A 21,733-nucleotide genomic window follows, 5' to 3' on the forward strand; every position below is an offset into this window, starting at 1 on the left:
CTGGATAAAGCCCTTCTCGGGACTACACCGTCTATTCAGATCCGTCCTACCCACTGTGAATTCATATTATTTTTTAATTTTTTTATGCTAGCAAATTTAGACAGAGGTAAAACAAAAACAGACGGAGCAAACACAGGATTTTTTTTTTCTCAACAGGAATCTGGGTTTAATTCCGACAGATCATCTTTCAGTCGTCGTGATGTGAGTAGATTTTTTTTATTTTTTTTATTTTTTTTTTGAGAATAAGAATAAACGACGCTCACACAGTCTCTTTAACTAAGCTGTCTCGTTTTATTATTTTATATTGTGATATCTCCTTTGTGATGATGAATGTTAGGTTTCATTAACGTGATCCCTCGATTTTAATGTTGGGTTGTTGATCAGGTTAATTCACCGATGTGAAATTTCTGTCGTTTAGCTTTATGCATTGAAAACATAATGTATTGTTTTATGGGAAAGCATCGCTGCCTATGTGTGATCTGCTGTGTGTACAGTGCGCCCATTGGTTACAATGAAGTCATATGGAGGCTTGTTTCATTGCATCCCGTGTAGATGCTCCATAAGATGGCTTCTTCAGCGGTGGGCAGATGAGAAACCCCCTCTATTATTGTGGCCGCTGTGGTCAGTTGTGTTTTTTCACAGGACCATTTGCTAGCTCTATGGTTAACCAAATCTTCCTTCTGCACGCGATGCAGGTTTTGCATACTCATCATGCAGGGGTCTTTAGCATTTTTCTGTTTCCAGCACCACCTTGTGAGGATTTTCTCCTTCATCTTTCTGCTCTGTTTATCTTGGGCGTGTGTTTCCTCATCAAGTAGGCAGGGTCCCCCCTGTCAAACATAAGGAATTCAAATGGCTGATGAGGGTAAGGTTTGTCTTCATGGATAAAAGGGAACAGATGCTGAGTGAAATGTTGTGGTGGTTCCCTCCCAGATCAGACTGCCCATCCTCCCTGCCCCCCTGCTGTTGACACAGCCCTCTAATCCTTGCACAGCCTGGGCCTGACTGTCCAGCGGCCTCTGTCTCCTGGGCCATCATTACAACAAGTCTGTGATACTCAGTGAAAGGCACAAAGCCTGTTTCACATCACAAACCCTCATACAGAGCAGAGAGAGGATAATTTTTTAACTGTTTAATGTCAAACTTCTGGAAAACAAGGAAGAAATGCTCCAGGCGTTAAAAAAAAAAAATCACAAGACACTGCGGGTAAATAATCAGTTATATTGTTTCAAATGAAAAAAACTCCTCATAACTTCCAAACTGAGTGTAACATCATTCTGATCAGCATTTAGAAATGTTTGTGCTTCAAACAAAACCATGTTTAATATTGTAGTTTAAATGAGACTGTTTCACCTGCAAACACTTTGGCAGTTAAAACCACAAGGTGAAAGATACCAAGTAACGTCTGGTTAAACAAGGGAAAATGCTTAAAGTAGTGCTGGAAACGAATGATGTAAACTATAAAAGGCTATTTAGAAAATGTTAAATGAAGCGCTGAGAGTAGACGATACAAAATAAGCTGTAATGCTCTCAGACAGCTCGAGAGAAATCTTCCCTCAGTGGGAGATTATACTGAATGCTAGAAACGTTGTGGCACAAGTGGTTAAAAAAATTACTGCAAAGCTGACTGTTTGAGATGACTCATAAAACCAATAGTGAATGTGAATAGGGAAGTCAGTTCAATATTTGGCAAGAAGAGGAAATCCGCCATGTCCTTATTTGTCCCGTTATTTTGACGAAAACAGTGGTGAATGAAAAGATTGCAGCTTCTGGGGAGACCCTGAGTCACTCACTTCCAGGATTGAGCTAACACAGGACTGCCTGCAAGAAGTGACAGAGTAAGGAGACATTTGAAAATCACATTGCAAAAAAAACGTCATGCGTGTTCAAGTCAGATTTATTTAAAGGCTTTCTGTCTCTGTAGCAGATCTCGAAGGGACTTTAGAAAACAAATGTTTCTAGATTGACGAACTGAACATTCAAAGTTATGAAATTTTATGTAGATCGAAATTAAAGTTAATGAAAGATAAGGGAAGTGTTTTCCCTTATCTTTCATTAACTTTGTCGTGTCGTGTTGACAGGCTTGTTCACTGAGAGATTAACTTGGTATGCATTCGTTTTGTAACATTTAAATCACGTTTCTCAGAGATTTTCCTGAACAGAACACGTCTTTGGTAATGACACAGACAGTTAGTCGACATTGTTCCAGGTAAAAGTAACCAGAACAATGTTCCCGGCTGGTATCAGCATCAGAGAGAGAAATGTTCCATCTTCAGTTCACTGCTCAGTTTTAATGTTGTTGCTATGGAGGGGATTTGATATAATTTTAGTCCTCTGCTTCCTGTTGAGGGGGAGGAATAGAAGCGATGGATGTCGAGGTAGTTGGAAGTGGAGATTACATCTATATTTAATCCTAAATCTCCCAAGTATTACGCGACACATCTGCCATGCTATCAGCTGTATATTTAGCTGCATTCATGCAATACCTACTGAGAGCAGGTATTTTACAGATTGACTTAGGTGTTGTGTCACAATGAAGAAGAGGTGGATGAGCTGCACAGAATCATGTTGGCTTTAAGCCTGTTTAGATGAAATGGATTGAAAACATAGATTACAAAGGATTTCCTTTTCATAATTAATGTGTTTAGCGATATCTCCATGATAAGCAGCCTAGAAGCTTTTATAGTGACGATGCGAAGTATGCGACTATCAAAACTGATAGTATACATGATACTTGATCAGCCTATGTTTGGGGAGTCCTGATAGGACAGCTTGTGAAATGTGTTTGGTTTGCAGACATTTTCTGCTATCAGAACAACCCCTCCATACAATACAGTATAATCCATGTCATACAGAAAAAAGGGGGGCATCATATTTCTTCTTTCAAAGACAAATCAATGTAGAAAAGGAAAAGTTTTTCTATTAGTCTGTTCATTTTAATATTTTTATGCTATCCAATAAGATGAAAAGTAGAAACGGTGGAGAAAATTACAACAAGACAAGTTAAGCAACAACTTTAAATATGTGTCATTATGTCGCATTCTGGTCCTTCATATTTTTCTGAATTTGATTGTACAGCTCCTGAATCATATTTGAGAACCGGAGTAATTATTAAAAGAACAAATACGAGTGCTCCTGCAATCCGTCTTCCCATATTTTAGCATTAAATAAAATCCAGTATTGACAACAGTGAGGGAGCCTTGAGGGAGGTCAGAAAAAGCTGAAAACTTTTTTCTGTTCTTGTCTTTCTGAGTCATCAAGCATACCCCTCAACACTGTAGAGCCCAAATAACTTCCATCAAAACAGCCGTCAGCTATGAAGGGAACATTTTACATAAACAAATGTGCACTAAAAGACTGTAAGGCCATAAGCAGCTCTACCACTCTGGTGAGTCATGATTTATAAACTGGCTCTTACTGATGTGCGGGGCAAACAGGCTTATGAAATAGGAAAGATATTGGACTGAATGTTGATGAATTGTTTTGAAAGGTAATCAGTCAGATGCCTAAATTTACATGTTGTCTCTCACTGGTCAGTTAGAAATGGCTGAGTCTATCTCATCCGTCAGCCTGACTGTTTAAAAGCTGCAGGATGCTTGTTTCTATAGATTATCTTAGCTTGTAAGCAGAGTTTAGCTGTCCGTCCCATCACACAGCCGCAGGGAGACACAACACATAGACCCATTAGCTTTAAAGCCTATGGAAGCCAAAGTCGTAAGTAGGTGAGATATGGTCACAGCTTCTTGTGTGCCAAGATTCCCTGACAGCGACATATCCAGCACAGGGGACACATTCATGCCAACTTCCACACATCCCGGTGGGGGAAATAATAGGCAGCTGTTTATCAGTTTGCTAGTGAGTGTGGAGGAACTGCTGAGAGAGATAAAGCAGGCTCTTCAGCTGAAGTACAATAAACTGTCCCGGTGCAGAGAGGGCTTCCAGGGCTTCATGCTTTGTGGTAAAGCTGATTCACAGGCGCTGCCTCTATTCCTTTCCTTTTGACGACATTATTGAGCCCAGAATAAATGCTGTCTGAATGTTACCTCGCTAGAAGCTCAGAAAAAGCTGTTTGCTGCACTAGACTGCGCCCTTTCTTAATTTGTGAATGCCTAGTTGCAGTTCTTTCCACACATGTTTATTTTTTCCCTAGAGAGGCATGTTTTATTTTACATAATCAGTCATGGTATATAGCAAGGTCATTGGTCGTAAGCCCTCCTATATTTTTTGGATGAAATATTATGTTTTTGCAGACAGGAATGCACGTTAAATGCTTCCAGATGCTCTCATTACATTTTGCCATTTCATCGGTGTAATATGTATTTTTAATGTAGATAACGTGTCTATTTTACTTGCTGCATTGTGTCTCTATTCCCTTGTTTCATGCAATAATTGGAGCAGCAACACAATTAATACAGTGTACTAATGATGGGAATTTTGAAGGTGATGCAGTGATGATTGTTTCTTGTTCGTGAAAACCCATTTTCCACTTGTTTTTAAAGAGTACATTTTGCAATATGATTAAAATGCACAATAGAAACCCCCTCACATCTCCTCCCCTCTCCTTTCCCGCCCACAGTGTGGTTATGGGAAATGATGGAGGATAAAGGGCCCCGTGTAGCCGATTACTTTGTGGTTGCCGGCCTCACCGACTCATCCAAGCCTCTTGAGGAGGATCTGCACTTTGATGATGCCGGCCCCAAGTCTGTGAAACCCAAAGCCCCTATCACCGATGTCGTCTTGGTGATTCGCTCCCTGGGTGAAGAGGTACCCCTGGGTTTCACCTGTGTGGAAAGCACCCCCTCAGGCCTCTCTGCAGAGCTCAATGGAGCCAGCCTCCGGTGCCCGCAGATCTTCTTGTGCTTCAAGCGAGGCAGAGATAAGCCTCCACTGACAGATCTTGGGTAAGGAATAATCCTCAGTCACTGTACTGACCCTTTACTCACCCAGTTCCACTAATCACTGCTATGCCTTGGGTCACTGTAATCTGCTCTTAAACATATTCTCTAACGTGACATCTCTTCAGTGAATATTTTATCAACGCTTTTCAGTTTTCTAAAACATCATATAACACTGTGTTATGTTTCAGGGTTCTGTATGAGTGGAAAGAGAAGCTGAAGCCTGGATGTCACATCGTCCAGACCACACCCTCAGGTCGCCCGGCCAACATCAGCAGCTCGTCCTCCCAACGCATCTACATCACCTACCGCCGCGCCCCAAAGAGCCAGCCCCATACTTCACTGGCTGTCACTGATGTCTGCATCATCATTCCTGGAAAGGGGGAGACGCCCCCTCACACTTTCTGCAAGGTGGACAAGAACCTCAACAGCAGTATGGTAGGTTACAGCCCTGAAGATACTCGCATATATCCTGTGTGTCTGTACAAATAATTCAGGTTTTTATTAATCTGTGATGTCTTTGTCCATGTTCCAGTGGGGATCCTCAGTCTACCTGTGTTACAAGAAGTCTCTGGCTAAAGCAAATGCAATCGCATACAAAGCAGGTAAACAGCAGGACACAATTTGTTTTATTCAAAAGAAAAAGACCTTGGATTGAGGATCTGTGTCAGTAATTATCAGTATCCTGATGAAGGCTGTATCTGATGGAGTTGTTTGTACTTGTGCCCAGGTCTGTTGTGTAGGTACCCCAAGGAGGACTACGAGTCCTTCCCACTGCCTGAGTCAGTGCCTATGTTCTGCCTGCCTATGGGGGCAATGATCGAGTGCTGGCCAGCTCACACCAAACACTCCCTGCCAGTTTTTTCCACGTTTGTACTGACGGGGGCCTCTGGAGAAAAGGTATAACCACCTGCTTACGTCAGTGTTTCTACTAACCTTCTTTCTTTTTCTCGTAATGTTTCTTTCAATTTTTTGGGACACAGAACATTACAAACCACTGCCAAGAAAACCAATACTCCCTTCAGAGTCCTGCTAAATTTTATTTGCGTCATCATTAATGAAGGAGTTCCCCCAAAGTTGGCATCAGTTTTTTGTCCTTTTGTACACACATTCTCCTTTAATTGCTTCATTTCAGCTCGCCTTTCCATCTTTATCTCCCCCTCTGTTTCTCACTGTCCATGAGGATCCCTCTTGGATTAGTTTGTTGACGAACTGCACTTGTATTTCTGAGAATACCAGACAATCTTAATCAACTTCTAAACTCTGACTGGAATCAGAAATGGTCTACAGGCTATGTTTGGAATACTAAAAGGCTGTAAGCCTTTGAAAGCAATGCCGCATAAAATATTTTTTATTTTTTTTGCAGTTCATCCTTTGAATAATGGATGGCTCATGCGCACCGCTTGGGCTGGTGCGCAAGTTTTAAATGCTGAATGCCTCAGTGCCCACTCCTTCTTCCCTGCAACCTCCAGTCTGCAGGCTAGTCTCCTGGCACTTCATGCCTGGAATGATGTGTTTATTTATCGGGGAGAAGGAACTTCAAAGCACTGCGCATGATTTAGCTGATTTATTATGATGAACATTCTCTAGTGAAGCTGCCACAACATCTTACCTGAACGCGTCATTTCAAAGGACCTTTGGCTACTGGGGAGTTTGTCTTTGTAAAGTTTGCATCCTTATGCATGTATTGGGTATTCATTATGCTGATCATCATTTCAATCCCTGTGTGTGCAGGTGTACGGAGCAGCTATCCAGTTCTATGAGCCTTACTCAGAGGAGAACCTGTCTGAGCGTCAGCGCTCACAGCTCGGCCTGCCAAGCTCTGGTCTCGGACTTGATGGAACCAGAAATGTTTACAGCAACAAGAGCATCTGTTTACTCTCCCACTGGCCCTTCTTCCAGTCCTTCAGGAGCTTTCTCACTTTCCTCTACCGATATTCCATCTCTGGACCACATGCCCTGCCTATTGAAAAGTTAGCAAGTTTTACAGTCTTTCAGAAACTTTTGTTCCTTAATCTTGAAAATAGAAATGGATGCCCTTACCACCTTGTTAACAGATTTTCTTTTTACTCACAGGCACATCTCGCACTTCATGCAAAATGTGCCATTTCCCTCCACACAAAGACCACGCATCCTCGTGCAGGTGAGCTTAAAATTTGCCGAATGAAGAAACGACTTCATTTCTGTGTGGCTGTTTTATTTGAAATAACATGAATGCCTTTAGACACAATGAAGCCATCAACGAAATCATCCACCCACTGATGCTCTTCTGTGCTTCTTCCACAGCTGTCTCCACATGACAGCCTCATATTGAGCCAACCTGTGTCCTCTCCACTGCCTCTTAGGTAACATCAATAAATTGCAAAATTATAATCTGACAACACTCTGTATTTGCTGCTATCCTAATCTGGAACCATCTGCCTTTGTTTGTGTGTATTTTTTTTTTTTTTTTTGCTGTAGTGGTGGAAGCCTCTCTACATTACTTCTGAATCTGGGTCCAAAAAATGCAGCCACTCTGCTTGTGTTGGCTGTCACAGAGCACAAGATTCTGGTTCATTCCCTCCGCCCAGCTGTGCTCACCAGTGTTACCGAGGCTCTTGTGTCTGTAAGTCTTTTGCCACTCCACTTTTCCAGATAAAAACACTAAAGTGGGTGGGTTTTAATGTGATTATACATGCAATGGTGGATGAGGCAGAGCTGCAGCTTCACTGAATTACCTATAGTTACATCAAAGAAGACTCTCTGTATTATTGTGGCGAACAATTCAAAAAACAATCTAAAAAATGTGCATGTGCAGTGAAATTCTCAAAAAGGAGAAGGAAATAAAGTTTGAGTAACCGAGCTAAAATCTCATCTTTCATCCTTGCAATGTTTGTACTTATGCATATGTGCCCCCCATTTCAGATGATCTTTCCCTTCCACTGGCCATGTCCTTACATCCCTCTGTGCCCGCTGGCCCTGGCTGATGTGCTCAGTGCGCCGTGCCCTTTCATCGTGGGTGTGGACTCCAGATACTTTGACCTTTACGTGCCCCCAGCTGACATCAGCTGTGTGGATCTGGACACCAACACCATCTCCCAGTAAGTGACCCCTGACTTCAAGCAGTCTGTGATGGATGGCTGCCTTCAAAGGCCGAAAATCATGTTTCCATGTTTTAGGTTTTTATTGGTCTGGTTTTAAAAGATACTCCTAGGGTTATCAGTATCTGTCAGTAAAAGCCTATTATGTAACGATAGGAGCTGGAATGTGAAATAACGCTGTACACAACAGCACATTCGGGTAAAGCTGGTCTCCCACATCAATTCAAAAGCTGTTTTTTTTAAGAGATTAACTTGTCAGTGCTGATGTCAGTGAAACTGTCTCCCTCTATATCTTTTTGCAATGTTTCTTGACTGTCCTCCCGTGTAATGAAAACCATATGGTGTGCCTGCAGAAAAGATGACAAGAAGGCGCTAACGTGGAAAATCTTGCCCAGGAGAGCCTGCAAACATCTCCTGAATGCCCTAAATAAACTCCATCAGCAGCTCACTGAGGGTAAGTCCAATGATGCTGTGTCATTGTATTAGTGGTTTCATGAATAATTTAGGTTTGGAGACACGAGTCTGTTGAGTCAGCCTGTAGCGTCGACTTTACAGGAAACTCACTGGATTTAGCCACTGTTACATACAGTAAAAACAACCCACGATGTTAATGACGTGACATTTAGTCTTTATGGTAAACTCGCTCCTCCTGACGTGCCTCTTTACTTTAAATACTGTACTTTAAATAGTAATTTACCGTGATTCCCGGAATTGCTTTTACTCCTCACTCAAATTTCAGCCTGTCATGTGTCTGGATGTATATTGATCAACATTATTATGGGATGTCCGTCGTAAAATCCAGACCATGGATTGCTTTCATTGTAATGGTTGAACATCGATACAAATTAACCCTAGCCTAGAAAGCTCTTTGATTGTGCCGGATTTACTTTTGATTTTTTAGATTAGTTAGACTGTACAATAACTCACCTCTGGCAAAATCTATCACATAACAATAACACTGTTGACTGTGTTTCTTGGTTGTTTGTATATAATATATATAGATATATACTGTACTGTATATACTGTGCATTTTATATTTATATTTCATAGTTTTTACTGCTATTTTATTGCTTTTCTATTGTTCTATTACTATCTATTGCTTCTGTATGCTGCTGTAGCAAAAAATGTTCCCCTCGGGGATTAATAAAGTAACTACCTAACCTAACCTAACCTAGATTAAAATATAACAATGTGATGTCAGATGGTCTATTTTTGGCCAGTTTACAATGCTGTACTTTTAGCCACGATACTGTGACTGCGTTGGTCATTTGGTCTTTCCCCTGCTTTGATCCTAACTGAAAGTTATTTATGTGCTTACAGATTCTATTTTTATCTGCTGTTTTGTGCTTGCAGGTGCTCAGTTAAACCGTGAAGATGTGCAGATGGACCACCAGGTGACTGACAGCGAGCTGAACGGCGGGAAAAGCCTCCACACACTCGAGCTGGAGATCCAGGAGGCCTTCCTGCAGTTCATGGCGGCCATCCTACGAGGCTACCGCTCCTATCTGCTGCCCATCACCCAAGCCCCGTCTGAGAAGACCACCGACGCCAGCTCTCTCTTCGACCTCCAAGGCATGTTTCAGTCTCACCCTGTAAAATGCTCTACTGCATGTAATCACCAAGTTATTGTTTCCCTGCCCCTGTGATTTAGTGCTGCAGTAGGTCAGGGGGTTATGCCATGAGTGCTGCATCAAAACTTTGCCCTGAATCACTGCTGTCATGACTCTGGTGATTTAGCTTAAGCCTCAGTGGAAATTAGGCTCAGATGACAAGTAAGAGAGGCCGCCATGATTAATACCACAATGTCCCAGCACATCTGTGTGCTGTTACGCAAGCAGAGCAGCAGAGAACAACTTGTTTTATACAACAGTATTATTTCCTGTAAATGTTGGTTAAGTCAACATGTTGAACCCATAAAGGAATCTAAATTTATAACCACGATACTGATTTTAATACTCACTTCTTGACTTTTAAAATTAAATGATGTTGTGTTTCTTTACAGGCTTCTTGAAGAGCAGAGATCGCTCCCATCAGAGGTTTTACTCCCTCATGACCAAAACTCAAATGTTCAGTCGTTTCATAGAGGAGTGCTCCTTTGTCAGCGATAAAGACGCCAGCCTGGCTTTCTTTGATGAGTGTGTTGATAAGGTGAGGATTGTAGCTAATCTTTAATATAGATTTTTGGTGTCGCAGACAGTTCATCAGATCCATTCGGCTGTGTAGGAACACATGCTCCGTTAACAATATCTAGTCTGCCCTCCATTCGTTTGCAGAAAAAAAAAAAAAAGAAAAAAAAGCTGAGGCATTTAGAGAGAAGATTAATCACATGCTGTCTTCCCAATTAACATTTTATTGTGGCCTTCATTTAATTTCAAGTTGTTAATAAGCAAGTAACAGCAGCTAATATAAATGAACAGAGAGTAATTAACACTCCAAGCGTCCTTTGAGCCTCTTATTAACAATACCATCTTTTCTCATCTATAATTCCAAATCCTGTTCTTTCCTGCTTTTTGAGAATATTTTTCTGCTTTCTTTTTGGTTATTGTCTGATTTTCTGCCTCTCTTTTGTCACCCCTCTCTACTCCTTTGTTTGTAATTGTGGCCTCTGCCTGTTAGTTATTCACCACGGGAGGCAAGGTAAGCCACAAGAACTTGTGTTGTAGTTGAAACCTTCTGTGTTTGTTATTGTAAATGTTTGTAACACTTTTAGTGGCAGTGACACTTGATATGATCCTAATCAAAAGGAGGGTTTCTTATTGTGTGTGTGTGTACGAGAAAGTGGGGAAGACACAGGAAAGGTGTTGAATTTGAGGATGTACATGCTGTCAGAAATCTGCATGGCCGAACCAGGAGATGTTAGAAAGATCTGAGAACTGCTCAGTTCATTCTCCCTGACCCTTCTCTCAGTCATGAAACAATGAGGTTAATAATACGGGCTTTGACATTTTCTGTGATTACTCTGCATGCAATATACTGTAATACAGAGGAATGACAAAGGGAAACGGGGAAAAAAAAAAAAGGCAGAGCTGACAACCCCTATTTACTGTGATGTTTTGAGCTTTTTTGTCACAGTCCTGTGGGATGTGGGCAAGTTGTGCTCATTGTTAGCTTGGACAAATTAATTGCAGATTTGACAGCTTTTATGAACACAACCTGTCAACATGTTTTGTTACACACACACACACACACACACACACACACACACACACACACACACACACACACACACACACACAAAGAAAAAACACCCCCCTCCCCTCCAAAACCATTTCTGTGTCCCTCTGTTCTTGCAAACTTGTGCAATCAGGAAGTCACATTTACATCCTGTGTGAACAGTTAGAAGTCCTGCATTATTGGTCGCTGCGGTTGTTACTGAGAAGTGGAAGCATTGATTCATTCAGCATCATTGCTGCTGAGGTTGACAACAAATGCGGTGATTGAGAAAGACCTCTTGGGTGTAAGAGGAAGGGCAGCGAGCGAGGAAACACTGAGCAGAATCGAAGTGAGGGCAAACAGGTCAGTGAGAGTCGGTTGACTGAATCATCCACTCAACTGAGTGGAACAAACTCTGTAATGCAGCACCACTGGGGAACTCGTCAGCTGCTGCCATAATATTAACGTTTTAGTGAAACTCATGCCCTAGATAAGCTGGTAATCAATTCAGATAAGCCAAGTGACTGAGCATCAGCATAGAAGGCTTTTTACAATCCGACAGACAAATATTTGGTGCTTATTTCTCCTAAAAAAAAAAAAAAGAACATGTAAGCTTTTTAATGCTACTCTGTGTTGGTGCTGTTGTTCACAGGCAGGCAGTGGAACTTTTATTACACATGTCTCCAAAGAACAGATCATTCAGTTATGAGCTGAAACAAATGTGGCAGTTTCGTATTGAGGAGTGCTGCCAAAGCAGTACAGTTAAATGGTCTTGTGTCCCTAGAGCAACAAGGCATCAATTTTGTCCAGGTCACTGCAGCCTGGATTAATTGAGTCTTGAAGGATTCACGGGATCAAGCTTCTGTCTTGGCAGAGCCCTTTAGATAAATGGAATTGGGTCATAGGCCGTATTTCTGCTGCAGACGGTCTCATTAGTGACATCCACTTGTCCTCACTGAGCCTCATATGTGATCAGATTTGAGGGCTCAGATGTCAATGAGCCTTCAGGCAGCAGTAATAGCACCTTTGGATTTGTGTTTCTAGCAAGAGGAAAGATGAAGAACAATGATGAATGTGTTTCTCTTGCAAACCAGATGGACAGTGAAAGGCCAGAGGACGCCAGACTGATTGAACTGGATGAGTCCCAGCGCAGTGAGCACACGGTTTATATAAACCCTCCCGAGCTGCCTCCTCTACCACAGGGAGAGGAACATCCTCTGTGCTACAGGTATCACACTGCTGATCGATCTCTAAATGACAGATACAAGACAGACTGCTTCTCTATTTTTACTCTGTTGCACATTTTCTCATACACACTGGGTGCACATAAATGCTACTGTAGAAGGAGCGTAATGGCTCTTGTTGAAGGATTTGTCACTGCTGCAAAGCTTTGTGGCTATTTTTAGCTAGAAGATATTGCTTTTGGATTCATATGTCGGTGCTAGAAAGTATCAGAGACAAACTATTGTGCATGTCTCTTGGATTGCCACTGTTTATGTGGAACTGATGTCTATTTTAGATATCTTGGTATATAAGTGAGTACATATCTTTCTGCAGCTACTCTGGGTTCCCTGTGCTGAATGCTGAGCTTCTGGAGCCTCTGGAGGGACCAAACCCTTCATCAGCAGGCACTGCCTCACGGCACAGCAGCCCAGCCAGCCCTACAGCCATCTTCAGACGCTCTAAACAGGTCAGCCATATTAAAATCAGTAAATACCATTACTTTTGACCTATGGCTTAGAGGTGAGCGATGACTTTCTTTAATACCATATATGTAAAGAATTATTTTTATTTTTAAAAGATTATCTATGTTTTTTTTCCCCATTGTGGAACCTTATAATGACATAACCTGACAAACATGAATATTTGTCAGGTTTAATGTCAGATTTGATCCTTGTTTGAGAATATCTTTTTTTGTATTTGCAATTTGTCCCTATCTTGCATCTGCACATATTCTATATAATGCTATTGGTATAAATGTGAATGCAAAATGTAAATCTAGTCGTGAAAGGGCAAAGAATCATCTCTACATCTGGTCTTTTTTATCGCAGGAGATCAAATCAGCTCAAAGGATGGCCAAAACCTATTCATCTATGCCTCAGATGTGGTCCAAGTGTCTGCTGCGCCAGTGCTACGGCCTCTGGTTTATCTGCTTGCCAGGATTCGTCGGCAACTGCCACTCGAAGGTGCGAGCTCTGCGCACAGCTTATGATGTGTTGAGGAAAATGCAAGACAAGAAGCTGCAGGCTCCAGATGAGGTAGGAAACTGCGATGTATAAAAACATACTCAGATATTTAGATATAAATGAATGGTGTTTTTTCTGAAATAACTACAGTGCATATGTTTAATATTAAAATGATGGCGGTATTCTGTCACAGGTGTGTTACCGTGTGCTGCTGCAGTTGTGTGGCCAGTACAGCCAGCCCGTCCTGGCTGTCAGGGTCCTGTTTGAGATGAAGAAGGCTGGAGTTCAACCCAATGCTATCACCTATGGCTACTATAACAAGGTGTGTGCTTTAACCTAAACATATAAACAGGAAGAAATAAACTAATTTGACTCTACACTTAACTGTTTAGTTTAAATTCCACATTGTAATGTGATATTTCCCTGCTCCAGGCGGTGTTAGAGAGTACTTGGCCCTCCACCACCAGAGGAGGCTACTTTCTGTGGGGAAAGCTGAGGAACGTGGTCCTTGGTGTGCTGCAGTTCAAGCAAGCAGGGAGAAAACAACATATTCCTCACAGAGATCCTCAGCTGTCAGGTAAGAGCACAAACGTCCTGGTTCAGTGACCCTCAGTAAGTTTTTATTGATGTCTGATAAACCACAATACCAGACATGAAGATAATTTCAGCTGATAACCACACAGATATTCATAACCATCTGGCTAGAGAACAGCATTTGACACAGTGTTGCCTCAAGTTAAAACAAGTTTTTGTGAATATTAGAAGGGTGAAATAAGCTGCCTTCAATCATTACGTTTTTAGAAATACATAGAAAATTAGATGTTTATGTGTGCATTTAAAATTGTCTTGTAATGTTTCACAAATACTACACAAGCCTCTAAATTGACGTGCAGTGTATCATGCACTCCTACACTGACTGCATGCAATAGAGTCATTGCTTTATACCCAAGACTCTATAAGTTCAGTAGTATTTACTTTTCAATTGCCAACAACATTAAGTAAATGGCAGATTGATAGTTTCAATAGCTAGATAACAGTAGCTATCAGTTTGATAGCTACTGTAGTTCTTAATGAATGCATGTAAATGGCAGTGATCACGAGGGAGCAGTCATTTATTCAAGGCTCCTTCCTGGTCTCTTAACAAGGTTTATCCAACCTCGATCCTCCTCCAGCATATATTGTTCCCAGTCTGCATTTCTTTAATGACACTAATTAAACAGAGCAAGGAGGTTTTCCCCCCCAGCAGTCACAACACACAGGTTGCTCTTGATGTCGTCCTTAACTCCCACAGTTTCCCAAAGACACTCTCATTACCATAATGGCATGTTGTGTGAGGGGCTCGAATGAAAACATCATGCTGTGCACCATGTACTGTGCTGCTGTTGTTGTTGTTTTCATTTTGAATTGATTCACTTTACAAAGGGAAAACTCCAGGAATGGAAACATGACCATGTTAAGTATTGTGATCCTTTAGTTATTTTTTCTGTGAATTTGTAGTTTGTGAAAAACTAACATGTAATTTAACATGATTCATTCATTCTTTGTTGTGCTCCCCTTTGAGTTAAAAATAAGACAAATCTTTTTATGCTGGGTGACATTCAATCACGATGATGGCTCTTAGGCAATCAGAACATTTCTGCATCTTTGCAGTGGCTGATAATGATTACAACACTTCTCAGTGAGTCTTTATAAAGTGCTCTCACACGAACTGGGCTGTGGTCTCATAACCTGTTGGCTCACTGTCATTTGTTTTGCCTCTCATCTCCTCTCTCTTCTGTTATCTCCCTTCAGATGGCAGTGACCTCGACACAGTCAGTCATGGCAGCTTGGACAGCGCTAATGACTCTGCTGAGCGCACCTCCATCGACACTGACTTCACTAAAATGGACTCCAGTGATGATGGATTCAGTACAGGTAGGAAGACAGAGCACTATTTCTCTCTTCTCCCATCGATTTCACACTCAGTCTTTAATAGTACCAGGTGTCTCAATTTCTCTATGATTGATTTGAATTAATTTACTTTAATTTAATTTAAAAGTGGTCAAATCACATGATTCATAAACCTTATTTTTGCATTTCTCTGCTTAAATGGCACTGTACTCCAGTTAAATAGTTTTTCCTTCATTGTACTCTGCACCTTCTGCTTTCAATCAGACATCTGACCATATATAAAGAAACGAAAAGCGCCAGTACCAAGAATTACCTCCAAATTTTAAAAGTTACAATCTCAAAGATCAGTGGAAAGCATAGACTATAATAGAAATAGACAACGTGTCCAGGTCTGAAAAGTGAGGCCAATGCAGAAGTGCTTTAAAGTGCAATACCACTGAGCAATAGGGTTTGGCTCCAAAAAACTTCTGGCTCCAATAGATTACTGTTGAACTTTTCTCATGAAATACAAAGTCAATACATTTTTCCATAAGCAATTATGATATCATCAGATAAATTCACTAATTTGGATCGGTATTTCTGGTGGTCATTTTGAAATTGATTCCATGATTAATTAGATATTAGGCCAATTCTCCCTCCTCCTTCCCACTGCAAAAGCCTCATGTTGGCATGAACAGTAGCACTAATCTTTTCCAATAACAAAATTTGTTATTTTAGAAAAAGAGGTATATTTGTTAACATGCCTGGTTTGATTGACATATCTGTGGTGCAGTAAGGTTTCCGGTATTAGTGTCCTCAGGTTCTCAGTCAGATCCACTGCTCGCTCCCCCCTAGCTTGTCACTGTTGTTGTGTTTTCCATGTAGAATAAATGGAAAGTTGGAAAAGATGTCTATATGTATATGTATATATTGTTTTTTCTCATTACCCTGGTTGCACTTTGTTGGTTTCTTCATGTGCCTTTAGCCGTATATTATGATGAATAGATTTTTCATACATTATTACAGAGACAACAGGGCTTGTAGTGGTATATCAGCCAGCTAACACTCATAGATATATTGTAGATCTGAATCTGGGACAACTTGTCTCATCAAACTATTAAATGAAGGAATTCTTTGATACAAATCACAGTGGATCAGGTCTGTACCTCTTCCTGCAATTTGACCTTGTAGATATGATGCAAGGTTTAAAAAGATTTATTCCTTTTCTGCTGCTCTTGCTTTTCTATTCTGGGAGTGTTGTGTGCTTTAAGCTGTGGGGAATGTCACCAAGCTTTTTTGAAGAAAAACTCTCTGATCAGCCATCTCTTATAAAACATCTATGGAGACTAACGACACAATTTTTATATTCACTCAACTCCTTCTGGAGGAAGAAACACAACAGTGAGGGAAAATATGGAAAAACACTCCTAGAGGAGTAAATCTTCTTATTTTTTTCAGGTGGACAATCAGATCAAGGCTACGATTCCTTGTCTAAAGAGGAAGAGAGGTTGTGTGGCAGAGAGAGTGACAACACAGCGCTGGTGGAGGACAAAGGACAGAGACAGTCCAGTGAGTTATGGATCACTTTTATCCCTTATCTTTGACACTTAGCGACCATTTCTGCTGAAGTGAAACGGCTTACAGCAAAATGAACACTGCTTTTAAAGGCTTCTGCATCACATCGCAGTGTGGGTGTAATGTGCTCTCCACTCATCCATTTGCTGTTATATTTAGGTGTTTTTCAGACACAGATTCTGCTGATGGATGAAGGTGTTGTGTAAGCAGGTGATTGTTTGCATGACAGGATTTGTCTCGAATTTTGTTGCAAATAATTACGTGCTGTGTCTGATGCAATCTATGCTCCAGTCTTTATAAGCAGTACTCCTCACTAATCGGTGTGGCATTTCATCACAGCCTTAATTGCTTATTACTAAATTTTTTGGGCCAGAATGCAAAGCAGCCATATTTTAAGATGAAATTTGTCTCTTAAGCAACCACACAGCTGCCAATTCTCCCTCCTCCTTCCCACTGCAAAAGCCTCAAGTTGGCATGAACAGTAGCACTAATCCTTTCCAATAACAAATTTTTTTATTTTAGAATACAATTAGAGATTATGATCAACTGGCCAAATGCATTAAACTGTGCTAAATAGTTTGTTATCATTTAAATTTCCAGTGCCTGAGATAGAGGTTCCAATGAGCAGCACCTCTCTAACTAAAGGCTGCAGATCAACAGATCCTAATGCAGGTACAGTACGTTTAAAGGAGATTGTCATGAAGTTATTTTAACTGTTTATAAATGACACGCATCTCTGATCTTAATGTCTTGCAACATGTCCTGGTCACAGGCAGTGGCGGCAGGCTGGTTTCCAGTCCATCTAGTGACGCTCATCTGAGTGGACTTTTGCCAAAGACGGAGAGGCCAAATTCTCTCGACTTGTCTGGTGGACAGGGAACCCTGAGGCTCACCGTCCCTCTCCTCAGCTCAGCCAAACAGCATCACCTCACGGCTGACAGACTGCACGGAGTAGAGGAAGAAGACATGGAGACCAATAAACATAAAACTCTGGTGGAGAGGAGTGTCAGCTGCAGTGGTGCAGTGGAGAGGACAGATGTCGCCTTAGAGAGGAGCATCAGCTGCAGTTCTGGGACAGTGAGGCGGACAGGTATTGAGATGGGATTCGATCCCCTGTCACTGATAGCGACAGAGACAGTACAAGAGTGTGACAATAGCAGCACGCCCACCACCCGCCGCAACCTCGCTGAGGAGATTGAGACGTACATGAATAATGGCAACAGCCCTCTGAGCAGCCACACGCCAAGTATGGACCTGCAGAACCCCTCGAGCCCTTTGTTTCGCTCCTCCTCGTCACCTCACACCTCCCCACAAACCTCAACCCTGCCCCGCTCCCATACACACCTCTCACTGCCTGTTAAATCCAAGGAGAGGCTGAGGTCGTCACCGTCTCTTCCTTTGGGCGTCTGTAACAAAGACAGGGAGAGGCCCTCCTCCTTGGTTTCACCATCGTCTCCTACTCCCTCCACCTCATCGTTCTCTATGGACTCGCTGTTCACCCCAACTCTGGACGTCTTCAAGAGCAGCGTCTTATCAGCAGGGAAGGGTGTGGCTGAGAAGGCTAGTCGCCTCTACTCTCGTTTGTCCTCTCAGACTTCATTAACACAGGTTAGTTGTGTAGCATTGTTCGCACACAAGTATTTCCAACATGATGCTGATAACTGTCTCTAAGATTAACTCCAGTAATGTGACAGTATTTTTTTTTATTCATTGTCGCCTGCAGGACACAAACTATGATCGCATGAGTGTGTCCTCACTGACCTCAGGAGAGACGGAATGCTCCTCCCTTGTTGATAATGACTCCTGTCTGGACCCAGACTGCTTTACCTCCCCCCAGCATGGCAGTGCGCCCCGTGTCAGGAGAAGCCCTGTGGGGGCTTACCAAGCTAACCTGGGCAGTCCCAGCACCCCCAACAGAGTGTTCAGACACAACTCCTTCTCTGGTTTGTTGCACATCCTTTAGTCAGCCTGCATAATCAATATTGTTGGATAAAAAGTTGCTGGCTTTGGTTTCTGAACAATCGACATTGATGGAAGCATCTCCAATGTAAAAAGCCATGGCTCGCAGCCGTGCTCGTTACATCACGGTTATGACAGCAGCATTGTATTGGTCTGAGCAAAAACACTTCTTGACAGTCGAAGTAATGGAAAGAGTTGGGTGTTGTTCTATGGGAAACTGGGTCAACAGGCATGAGGGCTGATTCAGTGTGTAGCTTTTCTGTACCCAGCCACAGGCCCTATGCTAAACATAAACACGTGAACATGCACACTCGTGTGCATGCACGCACCCAGAAACAGAAATGTGAGACACAAATTCACTAAACCTAAAAACAAATTGTCCACTGATTGCAGACTTTTATGAAGAGGTTGCTGTTTCGTTGCATTTGTCCACTTTTGCTTGATTTATTCCAGATATGTGTAGATGTGATAGTGTGTTAAATCTTGGCTTTGCCTTGTGTTTTCTAATTGTATAATCTTCCCACGTTTCTAGGTGGTTTGGCGCTTTCCTCTAAAACTCCTCACACTCCAGAGTCCTCCCCTGACACCAGCCGCTTCCAGCCCACTCCTAATTATACCATAGAGGTATAATACTCGTGTATAAAAATCCCTGTCTGTACACTGACTCAGACTGTAATAAGTGATCATTTCTCCGTGTTCCCGACGCTTCCTGCTGTAGGTGCTGATGTCCAGCTGTTCACTTTGTAAAACATGCGACTGTCTGGTGTATGATGAGGAGATTATGGCAGGCTGGACAGCAAACGACTCAAACCTCAACAGCACTTGTCCTTTCTGCGGCACGGCCTTCCTGCCTTTCCTCAATGTGGAAATCAAAGATCTCAGACCGCTGAGCAGGTAAAAAGTACACAGTATACTTAACTCACATGCTGAACACTAATGTTCTGAATAATTAATCAGGTGCATCCATCATTTCACACTGAATTCAGTAATATAGTGTAAGGAGTAGTGTCTTTGATCTCTTGTGCTAGATTTTCTATTTTTCTAAAGTCTTGCTAGTTGTCTGGTGCTGTTTTCCTTACGCACTGACACAGACACGCACACACATATAGACACAGACAAAACATCCTTTATCCTTGTGGCCTCTTTGAACAGATCCAGTCTGTGTCTCCCTTCAGGTCTTCTAAGAAAAGTAATCCTGTTAAAGAGGAGGACACGTCTGTGCCACTCAATCCCGAGGCCAAAACATCTGTGGCAGACTGTGCAGATCAGTCATCTGCAGCTTCCCCGCAGAAGCAGGAGAGCAGTGCTAGTCCCCCGGCCTCCGCCTCCGCTCCGGTGACAGTGCCCTACCTGAGCCCTCTGGTTCTGTGGAAGGAGCTGGAGAGCCTGCTGGTGAACGAAGGCGACCAGGCCATCTCCTCCCCAAGTGTTGTCGATCAACACCCCATTGTCTTCTGGAACCTTGTGTGGTACTTCAGAAGGCTGGAGCTGCCGAGTAACCTGCCGGCTCTCATCCTGGCCTCCCAACACTGTAGCCATGCAGACCAGGTGAATATGATAGTGTCTGTATATGCTTGTGTGTAGATTGACCCATTAACTATGAAGTCATCACTTTATCAACTCTTTTTTAAAGGATTTTTTAAACATTTCTAATTATAGGTTTGTTCATGTTTTTGGCGCGAGCTACCTCAGTACAAGATTTGAACTGGGCAAAGAGCAGCCTGAGTCTTTGCAAAAGGTGCAAAATCCACCTACCAGCACTTTTAAAGCTGACAAATAACAAGTCTCTAATTTGTTTTATCTATTCAAAAACCAAAGCGTGAGGCTGAGTCTATACAGAAACCATTTCAGCTGTGTTTTTTAATTTGTCTGTCTCGTGTGCCCCTGGTGGAAAAGTAAGGTCTTGAATCAGTGCAGCTGTTTACACAGCCAGTGTGATGGTTGATGTGTCCTGTGGGCTACATGCCAAGACCCTATTTTAAGGCGTCAAATCTGTATCCATCCACTTTACACCTTACCATAACTACAGTCATTGTGCATTGAGCTCTGAGTGTGTCCAAAACACAGGTGAATGCCTCCTGTGTAGAAACAGACGGAGCTCTCACTGCTGCTGCTCTGATAAATGTGCTCCTCACACTATGCTTCCTGTGTGGACACAGTGTAAGAAAGACACAATAGTTTTTACATGGGTATTATGAGCCTTAATTCATGTCCGGGCCAACTGTGACTTTGGCGACTCCTAGTGTCAGTTTGAAAAACAAAACAACGATACCTAAAAGCAGCACATATTTTCACTTACAATGAAAACAAAATGCTTTTAAAGATTCAAATTCTACCCTTAGGCACTGATGTAATAAGGGATTAATTTTCTACACTTTTTATCCCCTTCAGACTTCTCAGATGGTTTCATCCGAGGACAGTAAGCAGGTGCTAGTGAGGATTATGTGGGACAATCTGAAATTGCACCAAGACAAAGTTCAACCTTGCTACGTCCTGTGGAACACACACTGTAAGTTACTGCTGCATAAGTTCCTTTCACGCACTGTGGTTCAATATATTTCAAAAGGTGAAATTACTTAAAAAAAAAAAAAAAAAAAAAAAGGGATTCTGCTGGTAAGGTCAGATATTTACATGCAAATTAAATTATGCAAATTAAGGAAGCAGATCATCATGCATAATTCAGCTCAGGACTCCTATTAGTCATGCCATCTTTATTAGTGCTATGCTTTCAGAGTTTATTTTGAGTGATGGAGATAAACGAGCCTTTGATCAGGGTGACTTTTATCTCTCTTTCCTTGCAGGTGCCAACTCCTTGGTTCGCTCCGGACTGTGTGAAGAAGGCCAATTCTTCACTGTGGAGCTCCTGCAGAGTTTTGTGAGGACCATTAAGAAGAGTGATGTCTATCAGCCCATGAGCCAGATCATCCAGCTGTTGGGGCCGGAGCTGGGTTTCAAGAGACAAAGGTGAAGAAATAAGGACGTTTGTAATATGTGTGAAGTTACAGAGGGAAGATAA

At 42.0% G+C, this 21,733-nt stretch overlaps 1 protein-coding gene across 1 annotated transcript in view; it reads left to right on the forward strand.

Annotated features, from left to right (window-relative positions):
- dennd4a (DENN/MADD domain containing 4A) overlaps positions 1–21,733 on the forward strand; it is a 24,272-nt gene continuing 2,539 nt past the window's right edge. Inside the window, exons 1-29 of the mRNA XM_069163313.1 lie at positions 1–201; positions 4,577–4,901; positions 5,087–5,333; positions 5,431–5,500; positions 5,626–5,795; positions 6,630–6,868; positions 6,972–7,038; positions 7,182–7,240; positions 7,356–7,500; positions 7,800–7,975; positions 8,329–8,429; positions 9,329–9,547; positions 9,978–10,123; positions 10,592–10,612; positions 12,223–12,356; positions 12,686–12,818; positions 13,180–13,386; positions 13,508–13,636; positions 13,747–13,891; positions 15,106–15,228; positions 16,642–16,752; positions 17,359–17,430; positions 17,531–18,366; positions 18,482–18,701; positions 19,250–19,341; positions 19,436–19,611; positions 19,893–20,265; positions 21,109–21,226; positions 21,519–21,681. Of these exons, the coding sequence (XP_069019414.1) occupies positions 4,591–4,901; positions 5,087–5,333; positions 5,431–5,500; positions 5,626–5,795; positions 6,630–6,868; positions 6,972–7,038; positions 7,182–7,240; positions 7,356–7,500; positions 7,800–7,975; positions 8,329–8,429; positions 9,329–9,547; positions 9,978–10,123; positions 10,592–10,612; positions 12,223–12,356; positions 12,686–12,818; positions 13,180–13,386; positions 13,508–13,636; positions 13,747–13,891; positions 15,106–15,228; positions 16,642–16,752; positions 17,359–17,430; positions 17,531–18,366; positions 18,482–18,701; positions 19,250–19,341; positions 19,436–19,611; positions 19,893–20,265; positions 21,109–21,226; positions 21,519–21,681 (5,003 nt within the window). The 5' untranslated portion in view covers positions 1–201; positions 4,577–4,590. The remainder of the gene's footprint in view (positions 202–4,576; positions 4,902–5,086; positions 5,334–5,430; positions 5,501–5,625; positions 5,796–6,629; positions 6,869–6,971; positions 7,039–7,181; positions 7,241–7,355; positions 7,501–7,799; positions 7,976–8,328; positions 8,430–9,328; positions 9,548–9,977; positions 10,124–10,591; positions 10,613–12,222; positions 12,357–12,685; positions 12,819–13,179; positions 13,387–13,507; positions 13,637–13,746; positions 13,892–15,105; positions 15,229–16,641; positions 16,753–17,358; positions 17,431–17,530; positions 18,367–18,481; positions 18,702–19,249; positions 19,342–19,435; positions 19,612–19,892; positions 20,266–21,108; positions 21,227–21,518; positions 21,682–21,733) is intronic.

The sequence above is a fragment of the Embiotoca jacksoni genome, unplaced genomic scaffold (genome assembly GCF_022577435.1).
Source record: "Embiotoca jacksoni isolate LCO1_2020_lvr unplaced genomic scaffold, fEmbJac1.0.p SCAF_3, whole genome shotgun sequence".
Classification (NCBI taxonomy): domain Eukaryota; kingdom Metazoa; phylum Chordata; class Actinopteri; family Embiotocidae; genus Embiotoca; species Embiotoca jacksoni.